The 14,533-nt window shown below is 33.7% G+C and overlaps 2 protein-coding genes across 2 annotated transcripts; one reads left to right on the top strand and one right to left on the bottom strand.

The window, feature by feature from the left end:
* Positions 1-4,761: 4,761 nt before the first annotated feature.
* Positions 4,762-6,381, top strand: LOC106329434 (UDP-glycosyltransferase 74F2-like). Its single transcript, XM_013768087.1, has 2 exons — positions 4,762-5,417; positions 5,517-6,381. The coding sequence occupies exons 1-2, from the start codon at positions 4,797-4,799 to the stop codon at positions 6,240-6,242; spliced, it is 1,347 nt and encodes a 448-aa protein (XP_013623541.1). The 5' UTR covers positions 4,762-4,796; the 3' UTR covers positions 6,243-6,381.
* Positions 6,382-8,388: 2,007 nt separating this feature from the next.
* LOC106334179 (probable polygalacturonase At2g43860) lies at positions 8,389-9,874 on the bottom strand. The gene is made up of 4 exons (XM_013772505.1): positions 9,410-9,874; positions 9,034-9,323; positions 8,723-8,948; positions 8,389-8,637 (listed from the first exon to the last, which is right to left on the bottom strand). The coding sequence occupies exons 1-4, from the start codon at positions 9,872-9,874 to the stop codon at positions 8,389-8,391; spliced, it is 1,230 nt and encodes a 409-aa protein (XP_013627959.1).
* Between the last annotated feature and the right edge of the window lie 4,659 nt (positions 9,875-14,533).

Genomic DNA, 14,533 nt, shown 5'->3' on the forward strand with positions numbered 1-14,533 from the left:
TGCCCATTGTTTCTATTTGGAAACCATATTAACTCAATGGGTCATACGTTCTTGGGTGTATATAATGCCGTTTAGGCAATGCCTTAGCCATAGATTTCTTACTAGGCTATTATACCGTACCATAATGCCTTTTAGGCGATTTCTTTATCAATCATTCACATTATCAAGTAATATCAGGCAAGATATAATAGTAATGAACTCAAATCAATTCTATTATTATATATAAAATCGTGAATGACAATTAGTTTTAAAGCAAAACACAAATCAAAGACTTAAAACACAATTAGCATGTCGAGATCTTTCTTTAGTCAATAGACATGCCGGCCACACCATCAGTTACATTGGGCACGGCTGCCTTGGATTCATCCTGATCCATATCAGTCTTATTTGCTTCAGGATATCTCATCTCACTGCTTCTCTTTAGCAACTTATCATTCTCAATTACCGTTAGGCAAGAGATCAAGTCATTATAGGTGGTGAAACCTCTTTCTATATAGATATGTTTTGACAACAGATTTCCTAGATGGAATGTGGAGTATGTCTTGAAAAGTAAATCCTCATTTGTTGCCACTTCACCACATAGTCTCAGTTTGTAAACGACTCCAAACAAAGCGAAGTGATACTCGGCCACAGACTCAAAGTCTTGGAATCTGAGACTCATCCATTCATGCTTGACCTTTGGTAATAATACCATTGCGTATCTGGACATTAATTCAGTTCAAAGGTCACGAGGATTCTCAATATATATAGATACTGATTTCTCAGATCCTCAGTGCGATGATGGCGTATAATTGTTAAGGCTCTTAACTTTTCACTTCTAGTTGCATAATCACCCTGAATGATACTCCTTCTGAGTCCTCTTGATTTCAGGACAACTGAAGTGTTCATTGTCCATTCTAGATAGTTTTCTCCAAAGGGATTTAGAATGGCATAATCCAAAGGCTCAAATCTCGGCATTTGAAACCATATTATCAATCAGTTCATGATTTAGGATGCAACCAATTCAAAATAATCATTGCATATGATTTCAAAGTCTCTCGACCAAAACATTTTACTACTCTATCATGGTGCGAAACAAGTCGAGAATGCTAGGTCTATATGTGATGCTTAGGCCACACGGCCATGTAATGTGATACAATAATCCTAGAGATCGGTTCATGAGATATGCAAGCAAGGTCACACGACCATTCAGATATGGTGTCTCTCTAGGCCACACGGCCAAGCTATGATGCATTAAGCCACACAGCTTTCAATCACATGATGCAAACAATGTGATCTATTAAGGGCACAAGGCCGCGAGTATGACCAATGCATCAGAATGGTTAGGCCACACGGCCGTTCGGTATGGTTCATAGTAAAATCACACACCACAACAGAATATAATGCAAACAAGGATAATCAATTTAGATGCATTCAATCTTATCATTCAGTTGCATATCAATTAGGGTTTACCAATTTCAAGGTTGGTAATATGCGGCTAGATTTTAGGGTTTCAGAATCAAAATAATCTAGCAACCTAACTTTCATGCAATATGTAAACAATCCTAAACCTCAAATCAATCATTCAAGTTTTAAGCAATATGGGATTTAAGGTTTCAAGGCCTTTAGGAATTTCAAATTCGCGATTTAGATTTTTCAATCAATCTATCAATCCTAAAACTCAGATCATCAATCATTCAAGCAAAGGACAATTTTAAAACCTCAATGATCAATCGATCAGATAAGGACATCAAACAAAACCGATTTACAATTAAGGTTTTTAGGGTTTCGATTCCAAATTTTAGGGTTTTCATAATTCAGATCAGAACAATCAATAAAACAATCAATCATGTTATAGGGAATCGATTTCAATCTAGTGATTATGAGATGATCAGTTTTAGGTTATACCAATTTTTAGGGTTTGATCAATAACATCGGATATCCATAATAATGGATTAGGGTTTTAGGGTTTGATCATTATGTTATCAGATTAATCGGTATACCTTTGTTTGTAGGGTTGAAACCGGACCACCAAAGAGAACGGATGAACTTCGGGCTGCACACGGACGGACGCGAGCTAGTTGCTATTGGATCGTCATCGGATGCGAGCTGAACGGGACGCGTCTATCGGGTTCGCGAGCTGCTGCTTCTTATCGGGTTTGCGAGCGGCTGATCGGGATTGCGAGCTGGTTGATCGGGAACGCGAGCTGCCTGTGATGCGAACGGAAGCCGAGGTCGTCTAGGATCAGGAACACCTTAGGGATGGAGCTGATCGGTTGCTGACGAGCTGGAACGCGAGCTAGGGCAAATTAGGGTTCGGCAGGATTAGGTTAAAGTCGCCGGCTAGGTTAGGTTTAAGGGATTGACGATTTTAGCTTAGATTGCAGAGAACAATCGTGCTGATAATGTATTGTAAAACGAAGGTTTTAGGTCTGAATATTTCTATATTCATTAATGAATAAATGTTCTCTTATAAAGGGGATTACAAGATAAGTAAAAAAGTAAAGTATCCAAAACCTAAATCAACTAGGATTAGAAAAACTACTAATACATAATAATGGAAAGATAACAATTACAAGGAAAAAGAAAGATGGTTTCCTTTTCTGCAAGCCGCCTCTCTCTCTCTCTCCAAGTCGTGGCCGACTCTCTCTCTCTCTCCAAGTCGTGGCCGACTCTCTCTCTAAGGTATGAGCCGGTTATGGACCGGGCTGGTTATGAACATCCACTAATTGATTTATAACAAAAACATCATTAAAAACTAAAAAAAAAGTAAAATTTATTTATTGGTTCAACCTGTGGCTCAACCTGTGGTTCAACCGGTGGTTCAACCGGTATCGGGTTCCGGGTTTTAGTGAGTTTTTGCAGATTTTTAAATATTAGGTTTTTCATAAAACTCAAACCGGATTTATTCTGGATCACCGGATTTACCGGTTCAACCACAGGTACGAGTTGGGTTTCAAAACACTGATTCCACCTGATTTGTCAATTCTGTTACAACTCTGCCATTAAGTTTGCGTCTGAATCATCTTCATCTACAGATTTTTTGAAAGGGCCAAGATTATTATTGTGAAACAATCCCCTGGCGTCATCACTTGGGTCACTATTTGATGTCATCTCAACAATTATTAAGATGGGTTTGATTTTTGGTGTAAACAATCAAATCAAATATTACAAATAAACCATTTATTTTATATACATGTTATGAATATCATGATTTTTTTCTACGATATTTAGTATTATTCTATATAAGAAACTAATTTATCAAATAAATACTTATTTCTCTTGGTGAATCAATGTTGTCAAACACATATATTTGTCAATCATTTTATCCATTTATGTAAAAATTCAATTTGTGTAATAGATTTATATTTGTGAGATATAAAGTATGTGATTTATTTTAATGTCTTTTTGGTGAGAAAACAATAATGGATATTTTATTAACTAAATAAACGATAATATTTGTAACATAAATGTACATATGTGCTTACAATTGATTTAATTAAAAGAAAAGCATAGTTGACTGGTTCGATTTGATTCGATTCGTCTAGCAGACCGATTGTTTATAAGAATGATTTATAGTTTGATTTTGCTTCAAATGGGGTGTCCACTAGACATTAAGCAATGTCTTTTAACTTATAACGGTTACTTTGGTCTTAATTACTGATCCACCTTTTACCAAAAAAAAATTACTGATCCACCAGACATAAAAATAACTTCATAGACTAGCATTGAAATCTGGAATTAAGTGAAACATAAAACTTCAAATTGGATTTAGGGAAAGATACAAAACAATCATATTCTAGATAGCGAAATGTCAACTAGTGAAGAACACAAGAAGACATGATATGAACAAATCGTTTTCTTATTATCGATGTGTTCTTGTAATGATAGAACCGTAGATAATCTTTTCATCACTTCTTACTTACCCCATTTCGGTTGTCTCTTATTTTTTTAATCTCTTTGAGAATCTTAAGCCGTAATTTGTGACCATGTTTTAGGGAAAAAAATATGATGAATTTGTTATTCTTCTGAAATGATACCAGTTAACTTGAATTTTTTGTAATTTAATAATATGCGGATCCCATTTCATTCCTCACTTTTCCTCGTATAAATTAACTAAAGAAGAAATATTTTTCTCCTCTAATTTTGATATGAAACGTTTCTTCTTCTTTCTTCAATTTTTTTCTCAATTCATTTCTTCAAATGAATTTTTGTATTCAACATTTTTTTTCATTCATTCCATACAATAAATGGTCACCGACAACAAAAAATTTCGATTTTGTGTGTTTATATTAACATGTTAAGAAATTTTCACCTTTATGTTTGCTCTCCACAAACATGATTTTCATAGTGTCTTTTTAGTTGGAGTGTCTGTTTAGTTGCTTTTCATTTCTCTGTTTCTAGTGTTCCCTGTCCTTATGTGAAAAACCATAAAACTTGTAATCAATTTTAACATTATTTCCAAAAAAAAACATTTTCATTGGTGTCGTGTGTATTTGTAATTAAAAATTGTTTAAAAGTATTAAAATATTATTGTATTATTTCTGTAAAAAATATACTGAACATATAAGCACATGTATAAAATATTTTTTTATTTACACATTTCCTTCTCTTGTGGAAAGAAAGCAAATTGAAATTTTCTTCTTATTCTTATATTTATTATTAAAAGGAAAAGACAAAAACAAAACTATCTCTTGTTCTTATTACAACGCTCTTTATCTAAAAGGAAGAACCTGACAAACCTGTCTATAAAACCAGCAGTATCTCCTAAGGCGTATTCATTTTGGTTACAGCAAAACATTTAGAGAGAGAGAGAGATGGAGCAGAAGAGAGGACATGTATTGGCAGTGCCATACCCAACGCAAGGACACATCACACCAATCTGCCAATTCTGTAAACGACTCATCTCTAAAGGTCTCGAAACTACTCTCACTCTCACCACTTTTGTCTTCAACTCCATCAAACCAGATCCATCTAGTCCAATCTCCATTGCCACCATCTCCGACGGCTATGACCAGGGCTGCGAGTCACCTTACACCATCCACGAATACCTCCAAAACTTCAAAACCTTCGGCTCCAGAACCATTGCAGACATCATCCGCAAACACCAGACAAGTGATAATCCCATCACTTGTATGGTCTACGATGCTTTCATTCCATGGGCACTCGACGTTGCCCGAGAGTTTGGTATAGCTGCGGCTCCTTTCTTTACGCAGTCTTGTGCTGTTAACTACGTTTACTATCTTTCTTACATAAACCATGGAAGCTTGAAGCTTCCCGTTGAAGACTTGCCTTTTCTTGAGCTTCAAGATTTGCCTTCTTTTTTATCTGTTTCTGGATCTTACCCTGCTTTCCTTGAGATGGTGCTCCAACAGTTTACAAACTTTGAAAAAGCTGATTTTGTACTCATTAACACCTTCCAAGAGTTGGAGCTTCATGTTAGACCTCTCTTCTTACAACTTTCTCAACCATGTCGTTTTCTTGTTCATGTCCTAACTACTATTTTTATGTCCTAACTAGTCTATTTTTCGTTACAGGAGAAGGAGTTGTTGTCAAAATTTTGTCATGTGTTGACAGTTGGTCCGACTGTTCCATCAATGTATATAGACCAAAGGATCAAATCAGACACAGACTACGATCTGAATCTCTTTGATTCGAAAGACTCTACCTTCTGCATTAGCTGGCTGAACACAAGGCCACAAGGGTCTGTGGTGTATGTAGCATTTGGGAGCATTGCTAAACTGAACAATGTGCAGATGGAGGAGCTTGCTTCAGCAGTTAGAAACTTCAGCTTCATGTGGGTTGTCAGAGATTCAGAAGAGGATAAACTACCATCAGGGTTTCTTGAGACAATGGATAAGGACAAGAGCTTGGTCTTGAAATGGAGTCCTCAACTTGAAGTTCTGTCAAACAAAGCCATTGGTTGTTTCTTAACTCATTGTGGCTGGAACTCAACTATGGAGGCATTAGCCTTTGGGGTTCCCATGGTGGCTATGCCTCAGTGGACTGATCAACCTATGAATGCAAATTACATACAAGATGTGTGGAAGGTTGGAGTTAGTGTGAAGATAGACAATGAGAGTGGGATTGCCAAGAAAGAGGAGATTGAGTTTAGCATTAAGGAAGTGATGGAAGGAGAGAAGAGCAAAGAGATGAAGGAGAATGCGAAGAAATGGAGAGACTTGGCTATCAAGTCACTCAGTGAAGGAGGCTCTACAGATATTAACATTGACGCATTTGTATCAAAGGTTCTGAACAAATAAATTATCACATGAAAAAATGCAAAGATCTATTCTATAGTGTCTTGTTGGGTCAATTATTCGTCCAGTGTAATTTTAAGTTGATTTTTCATCTGTTCATTATATTAAAGATCTTTTTTAAATAAACCAAGAAAGTTTGAATCTTCCCATCCATAACATGACATTTGCCTACTCTCATTATCCATAGTGGATCCACCCCTGCTTATTTTGAGATGGTGCTTCAACAATTCACCAACTTCAAAAGGCTGATTTCATAGAGCTCGACTGTCACATTAGTTCATCTCTTAACAATTTTGTATATGCCCCGCAATTTCGTGTTCAAACTACTCTGTTTTGTCCCCTCGATGGTCTGCAAATAACTATTCTTTTTCCTACTTCTTATCATAATTACACTGTTTCCGTACTAGCTACCATGTTTGATTATCTAGCTAATAATTCATGTCCCTATGTCCTAATAACTCTTTTTGTCATCTTAGCTACTCTGTTTTTGGTTTAATTTCTCTTTTTTTTTTACCCTAGTTATGCTATTATTTTTGCTTTAGCTGTCTTTCTACACTGTTTTTACTGCCCTAGTTACTATCTTCCCTATAACCACCGTCTTTTTTTATTGGTTTATAGGAAGTGTTGTTGTCGAAAGTTTGACTCATTGGTCCGTCTATTCCATAAATGTAGTTAGACCACAAATCAAATCATACTGACTATGATCTGGACCTCTTAGAGGGAACAAGCTGCCTTTTGCACTGTCTGGCTCAACACTAGGCCGCAAGGGTCAGTTGTATACATAGCATTTGGTAGCATGGCTCAGTTTAGCAATGTTCATAGAAAGAGCTTACTTTGGCGATAAGAAACTGTACTTGTGGGTGGTCAGGGATTCAGAGGAGTCAAAGCTCCCGTCATGGTTTCTTGAATCAGTGGCTAAAGACGAGGATTTGGTTTTGAAGTGGAGTCCCCAGTTTCAAGTTGTATCAAAACTGGCTGGAACTCAACCATGTAATTGTAGGCTTTGACTTTTGGGTTTTTCCATGGTGGTTATGCCTCAATGGGCCGATCAACCATGAGATGATTATCAAAGTTTATCCTTTACGTTACTGAAATAAACGGATACTAGATTTTGATCTGCCCTTAAAGAGCGGATATATTTTTTGTTTTATATTTTTGTTAAAATTTAATTTTTATATTTGTATTTTTAGTCATATATATGTTTTTTTGTATAATATTTATCTTAAATGATTAATAAAAGATTTTAATAATTGTATTAAAATAGTTGGACTACGGCTATATCAATAGATCATGTTCCTCTTTTATTTTTATTTTTTTTCAATTGACAAATATTTAGTAAATGTCATATTTCATATATTTGTGTTTTATTTTATAAAAGACTTAAACTTTTTATCTTTCTTTATCGTGTTTCATTTTATATGACTATTTATGTTTAAAAAATTAAACTTTATTTTTTTAATGAATTAAGTTGGTATAACTCTGATGAATTAATTTTATTATGTGGTTAATATATTTAATAAAAATAATTATATACTTTTAATAAAGATTTATACTTTTCAATGAAAAAAATTAATTTTTTGTATGAATGCTTAAATTATGTTAAGAAAAGAAAAAAAAATAATTAAGAATGGTTGAAAAAAAATTATTTGAACTTGGACTCAATGGCCTAAAGGAAAAAAAATGTGAGAATTGGATCTGATTTCTTAATCGGCCCAAATGACTCAAGAGAGATCTGATGTGGACAGTGGGCTGGATCCGAAAAAATGGTCTAATATAGATGTGTTATTAATATTATTTGATTGTCCTTAATGAAACATGCAATGTTAGTAAAGAAATAGCAGACTAAGGTAAAAAGGACAATAGTATCCTGGTTTAATAGTATAGATATATGAGCGAAAAATTATAATTATTACTTTAATGGTCGAAACCGTAGCTTCGATACAACGAATCCTCAAATACCGAAACAAGTAGCAACATAGAAAAGCCGTGATTTATGAATGCTTTTACAAAAAAAAAAAAGTAGCAACATAAAAACATAAAAACAAACAAGTAGCAAGTAAGACGACGTCGTTCACGAATTCATCAGCATAAACTCATCTTTAGACAAGGAGCGACCGGGACAACATCACTTCAGGTATCCATCTATATATCATGTCATAAGTATGTCTCTTTTCAGACAAGGAGTAAACGGGATGACGACATCATTAGCTAATCCGTTTGCATTACTACAAGAAGCCTGAGCCGGTTGGTTCACCAGCTGCAAGGCGAGATTCACATTGTCCATTACAATACCGGTACAGGGTTTCTCCTTACTGCAATCCAACTTAACCGCCACATCCGTACTCGATGTCCCGTGTATATCTTCATATCTCACATTTGATACTTCAACTCCAGACTCCTGTAATAAAATATACAAAATTAAAATGACTCAGTATATATGTTGAAATAAGGGTATAAGATATAGTTAATTCATTTCCTTTTACCTGTTCAGGGCAAGGTTTGTAAAAACAATAGCGTTGGTCTATGATGATCGGGTTCTTGACCATCTTCATATTAATATGCTGAAAAACGATGTTTCTAGCGAAACTCTTGCTGTTTTTCGCCCATGTCTTGATCCTAACTCCATTACTAGTTGCCGTGAAATCCACGTTACTCACTGTCACATTCTCCACGCCTTGTTCTTCCTCTGCTATCCCAAGACTTCCGATACTGTTTTAGAGGATCCACTAATTAGAGAACGTTTGTAATAAGATATTATGTAACTTATATGGCAGGAAATGCATTTTTGTGTTACCTGATTCCGTGGCCTGGACCGCATTGGATGCCTTGTATGGAAACATGAGTAGATCCTGGACCTATGGAGATGCAATCGTCGCCGGTTCCAATTCTTGAGTTAGTGATACTAACTAAGTGAGATGATTGGATGTGAATCCCATCAGTGTTAGGGCTATTAGCATCAGCAGAAACTTTAACGCCGTCAATGTTCACGTTATTGCAACTGTTGATAACTATATGGAATTTCTGGCTGTTTATCGACGTTAAACCGTTGATATTGATGTTATTCGACCCACTAAACAACAAAGTCTGCAAAAACATTTGACAAAATTTTATTAATAAGAAAACCGCATGTATATCAAGAAAGTTTGTTGTTTCATGTGGCTGAAGCAAACCTTGGCACCGGTAGGGCAATTGCTACCACCATTGTTCTTGCAATTCCACAAACCAGAACCTTGCGCGTCAAGTATCCCACCATATATTGAAACATCAGTGACACTCTCGAACCAGATCCACTGTTCTGAGCTTGCGACAATTCTATAATCTTCGGGAGCAATCAATGATCCGGCTATACGAATAGATATTGGAGTATCCGTACATTTCTTGCCTTGGAATACAAGGTTTCCGACCAAGAACCGTCCTTTTGGTACGATAATAGTTGTAGGATTAACAGAGGCACAAGCGACTTGCCACGCGGCTAAGAAGGCTTTGGTTGAGTCTGTTGAGCCATCTGGTTTAGCTCCGTAAGTTAAGACGTTGATGAATGTGGTTGGAATAGGTTTGGCTAATGATGAGGTTATGATGAAATCAAGAAATACGAGAGCCAAAGGAAGAAGAAGACATGATGTTTTATAAACCATTTTTGTGTGTTTTATTTTCAGAGAAAGTTGGTTTCTTGAGGGTGAAGGATATTGCTGAAGAAGGGACGTGAGAGGGGAATTTATAGGAATTTTATGTTGGTAACGTAATGATTAATTCTGTGGCAAAGAAAAACGTAATGAAATATGATTGATTTTTATGGAAGTTTTTAAATTTCATATTTTATTACTAAAACTAGTTAGTGATCCGCGCCTTGCACGGAATCTGTACATAAACTTATGCTTTTTTTTACAACAAACGGTTATTGTTTTATCAAACTTGAGGTGGTCTGGGTAATTAGACCATTACCCGGATAGAACAACCAATGTAACAAAACTCACCATAAAAAGATTTTGCCTCTTAGCTAAAGAGTAAAAAACTTATGTTATATAATAGTAAATATGTGTCTTATATTTCTTGTTACACTATAAAGTTCAATTTTCGTGGTGTCTGGTATATGTATTTGGGCTACTATTACATACATAAACTTATTTAATCAAACTATCTAAAAGATTTACAATAAATGAACATGCCTTACGTTGGGCCCTTGCAAAAAAACCACGAATATTTTATTTCCAATCACTAATAATTCAGTATAAATATTAACTATAAATGTCATTCAACAATTTAGGTAACGAATACTACGTTTCCAATTATTTATTAAAACATTGTTTTTTATCTTAAAGGTAGATACAACTAATATATGGTATATAAATCCTTTAAATTAATGAATGACATCAATTCCAAAAAAAAAAAAATTAATCAATGACATAGATAAGTCTCCAAAAAAAAGAAGAATTGTACCCATTTTATTCCCTATATATTATTGCTGCGTTAAAAGTTTGTAAAAATGATCATAAACTTTTGAAACACAGATGTTAACAAAAAAAAAGAACTAAAACACATAATTGTTACGTGAATATTACGAACAGAGTATTTTTAGCAAAAAAAAAAAAAAGAATATTACGAACAGAGTAACAAATTCCAGAAAAAAAAGAAGGAAAATCCGGAAGACCACCACTATTACAATGAACGACACTGCACCATATAAAATGATGACCAAAATAATTTGAGGAACTTATATGTTTATCCATTGATGTCTATTTTAGTATTAGGTTAAAAGCTTAAAAGCTTTATGTACAGAATTGCAAGAAATAACGCAAAGTTATTTGCGTATGTAAATATTTAATATATTATATCAACTATATGACCTATATGTATTTGATACGTAGGTGAACAATAAAGATTTAAAATTTGATGTCAAAAAAATAATATTTGAAACTTGGTTTGCCAAACGGAAGTTATATAAGTCAATGGTGTTGTAATAATTACAGTAAATGTAAAAAAGAACTAAAACACATAATTTTCGCACGCAAAGGGTTGTAAATTATTTAGGACGAGGATGACCGTGGTAATGCCATCTATTGATAGAAATGTTACAACTTGAAAAATAAAAATGCTCTTCAAATAATATATAGAGAATTGTGTCAACTTGTACCCACATTCTGTAATATAAATATGATTTGTTTAATTTAAGAATGATCTAGATCTTGATCCGCGTATTCGTACAGATATTTTTTTCAATTTATATACATAAATATTTATTTTTGATCATTGGTGGTATACATTTTTAACGTTAATCATATTATTTAAACATTTATATAACTATTTCAAATACAATAATTTCATAGTTTATATGTTATAATTAATCAATTGTTTAAAATCGTCACATGCATTTGTTGCTTCTTATTATATATTTATCTTATTGTATTTGCATTTAGTTACTCAAAAAATTAATATATGCATGAAACAACATATCTGAAAATTATTTTGTGTTTAATTTATACTAATTCTGACCCACCGTCCTTCAAAGCTGGATTTTCTTTTAGCAATATTTTTTTACGTTTATTCATTTTAGATAATATATTATTGTATATACAAAATTTTAAGATATGTAATTTTTTTTATACATGTATTATATAGTTTGCGAATATTAAGCCGTTCTGTCATCATATTATATTTTTAACATAAATATTTATATTTATGAAAATAAATTTATCAATTTAATATAATTTATCATATTTAGTTCAATATAATAGTTTATTTTATCATGATTTATTATTATAATAAAATATATAAAAATAAAATAGAATTTTGATTTTTCATTTTATAAATGATAACTGAATATCAAAACATAATAATAATTCTATTTAAAATTAAACTATATCATTATTAAAGTAGTTACAAAGATTTTATATTATTAGATTTAGTGAATATTACCAACATAATTTCTGGTTTTATTTCTAAATTTGAAATTTATATATGGAATTTAAATTAAACTGAACTTACATAATAGAGAAGAAATATTTTGAGATACTGTTAAGAAAAACAAAAAATATTTTTAAAAGATAAACTATAATATATTGTACATACAAACTAATTTTGTAGTAAATATTTTTATTTGAAATAGAAAGGATATTTCTTTCTAACAAAATCTTTTAAAGATCTTTATAAAATGTATTTTGAAAATTGATCAATTTAAATTTTTAATATCATTAAAATATAATTAAAATATTTATATGATTTCAATTTTCGTTCATCAATTATATGATTTTAATTTTTGTTCATTAAACAAAAATAATTTAATTTTAAATTTTAGCTATATTTTATGATAGTTAAAATTTAAATTAATTAATTTTCGAAAATAAATTTTATCCTGATTCTGAAAAGATTTTCTTAGAATTTTCTTAAACAATATTTATTTGTATTTTAAATAAAAGATTAAGATATTAAAGGATATGATGATTAACTTATGTAAAATTTGATAAATTTTCTAGAGGATAGTCCAAACAAAAAAAATCACACATGAACAAAGTCATGACTTCTGTTTTAATATATAAGATATGAATTATTCACGAGATAAACTCCATGTACGTTAGTATTGACGCAAGGGTCGAACATGAAATTTTTGAAGCCTTAAATAATTTAGTATACTTAAGTAATTATTCTAACAAAATAAAAATTTATGTTTAAATTCAAAAAATTGGAGCCTCAAGCCAATCTCTCACTTGGTTATGTTCATAACCGGCTCTGATTGGCATTAACGGTAAATGTGTATGAAACTATAATAGTAAAGATTTACAGAGATTTATGAATGATTTGGGGTTTATTGAATAACCAGTAAACCAACTGATGAATAAATACAGTCCATCTTCCTCTTGTTCACCCGCTCCAATCAGTATCTTCGTGGTGCGGTCCTGCAAAATCACAAGTCTATCAGTGACTTGTCCAACAAGAGAATTATCGGTAAGATATTGGCAAAAAGATATCAAATTCGTGTGAAAGTCATCCACATAATACACATTCTGAAAGTATATATGTGATGTAAGTCGTATGGTTCCTCTTTGTGTAGTTAGAATATTCGCTCCAGCCGGAAATTTTACCGAGACCAGGGAGACGAGATTTATGTCTTCAAGTAGGTCGATTCGGCCAGTCATATGATGAGTGGTGCTTGTATCAAGGATCCAAACAGTATCATCGGTCTTACCACTCAGACGATTTCCATCTGTGGTCGGTTTAGTCGGGTTAAGTAGTTTCACTAACGCTTGCTATTGTGTGTCAGAAAAACCAAAGAGGCCTTGTCGATCATTGTCGGTTAGTGTTAGATTACCAGCTATCTCGTTCTTTGAATCAATGATCTGAGAAGTATTTGCACGTGCGGCTGTGTTTTGTCCAGACGATTGTGCGGTCCCTTGTCCTCCTTTATAGCTGGTACGGTTTTGTGGTCTTGTTCCCCACCATTCTGGGAACCCAATAACACGAAAACATGAGGTAGCTCGATGTCCTAGTCTTCCGCAACTAGTACATGTAGTATTTACATCTGGATTCGGAGGTCGATAGTTGTTGTTTTATCAAGGTGTTGAGGTAGGTCGAGCATACTCCAATGAATGTTGTTGCGATGTTGCTTGAGCAACAAAGCTTAACACGGCCGGAGCATCATTTTTGGCGTTGAGCTGGACGGTTCGTTTTGAACAATTGTTTGATAAAGTGTGTCAAGATCCGGTAATGGTATTTGCACGCAAATCTCAGATCGCACCGAGCCATGAATGTCATCTAGTCCAAAGAGAAAATCGTGTATACAGATGGTTTCACGCTCTTTTTCATGAGCCTTAACCAAGTTGCATTCACACTTCCCAAAATTGCAAGTTTTCGTTGATAGACATTCAGCCATTGAATTCCGGATCCTTGTGAATCGTCCAAAATAGTCTTCGACAGAGGATCCTACTTGTCGACAATTTTCTAGAGACGCACGAAGCTGTTGGTAACATGCCCCACTTTTAAGAGCAAATCGTTTCTTGATATGATTCCATAAGTCTTTAGTGATTTCTTTATGTGAGATGTTAGATGGTAGTTTCGGTTTGATTGTCAGTTTGATCCACGTGACGAGAAGATGGTTTTTCGCTGCCCAGTCTTCAAGATCAGGTGAATCGGCCTTTGATTTTGGTGGTTCAATTGATGGAGGCAAATTACCTACGTGCACTCAAAGCGACACGAATATTTTGTGCCCATTCATCGTAATTTCGTCCATGGAACAAGGGTTAAGAAATAACTGCTCCAGGATTATCACCTGCTGACATGTCCTAGGGAAAGATCCTTCACTG

The sequence above is a fragment of the Brassica oleracea genome, chromosome C3 (assembly GCF_000695525.1).
Source record: "Brassica oleracea var. oleracea cultivar TO1000 chromosome C3, BOL, whole genome shotgun sequence".
Taxonomy (NCBI): Eukaryota; Viridiplantae; Streptophyta; class Magnoliopsida; order Brassicales; family Brassicaceae; genus Brassica; species Brassica oleracea.

Bases quoted from the DNA above. Each gene is read 5' to 3' on its own strand.
- LOC106334179 (XM_013772505.1), bottom strand. From the start codon at position 9,874: ATGGTTTATAAAACATCATGTCTTCTTCTTCCTTTGGCTCTCGTATTT. The intron at 9,324-9,409 runs GTTTGCTTCAGC...ATGTTTTTGCAG, and splicing joins ATTGCCCTACCGGTGCCAAG to ACTTTGTTGTTTAGTGGGTC. The intron at 8,949-9,033 runs GTAACACAAAAA...CCTCTAAAACAG, and splicing joins GGTCCAGGCCACGGAATCAG to TATCGGAAGTCTTGGGATAG.
- LOC106329434 (XM_013768087.1), top strand. From the start codon at position 4,797: ATGGAGCAGAAGAGAGGACATGTATTGGCAGTGCCATACCCAACGCAA. The intron at 5,418-5,516 runs GTTAGACCTCTC...TTTTCGTTACAG, and splicing joins TCCAAGAGTTGGAGCTTCAT to GAGAAGGAGTTGTTGTCAAA.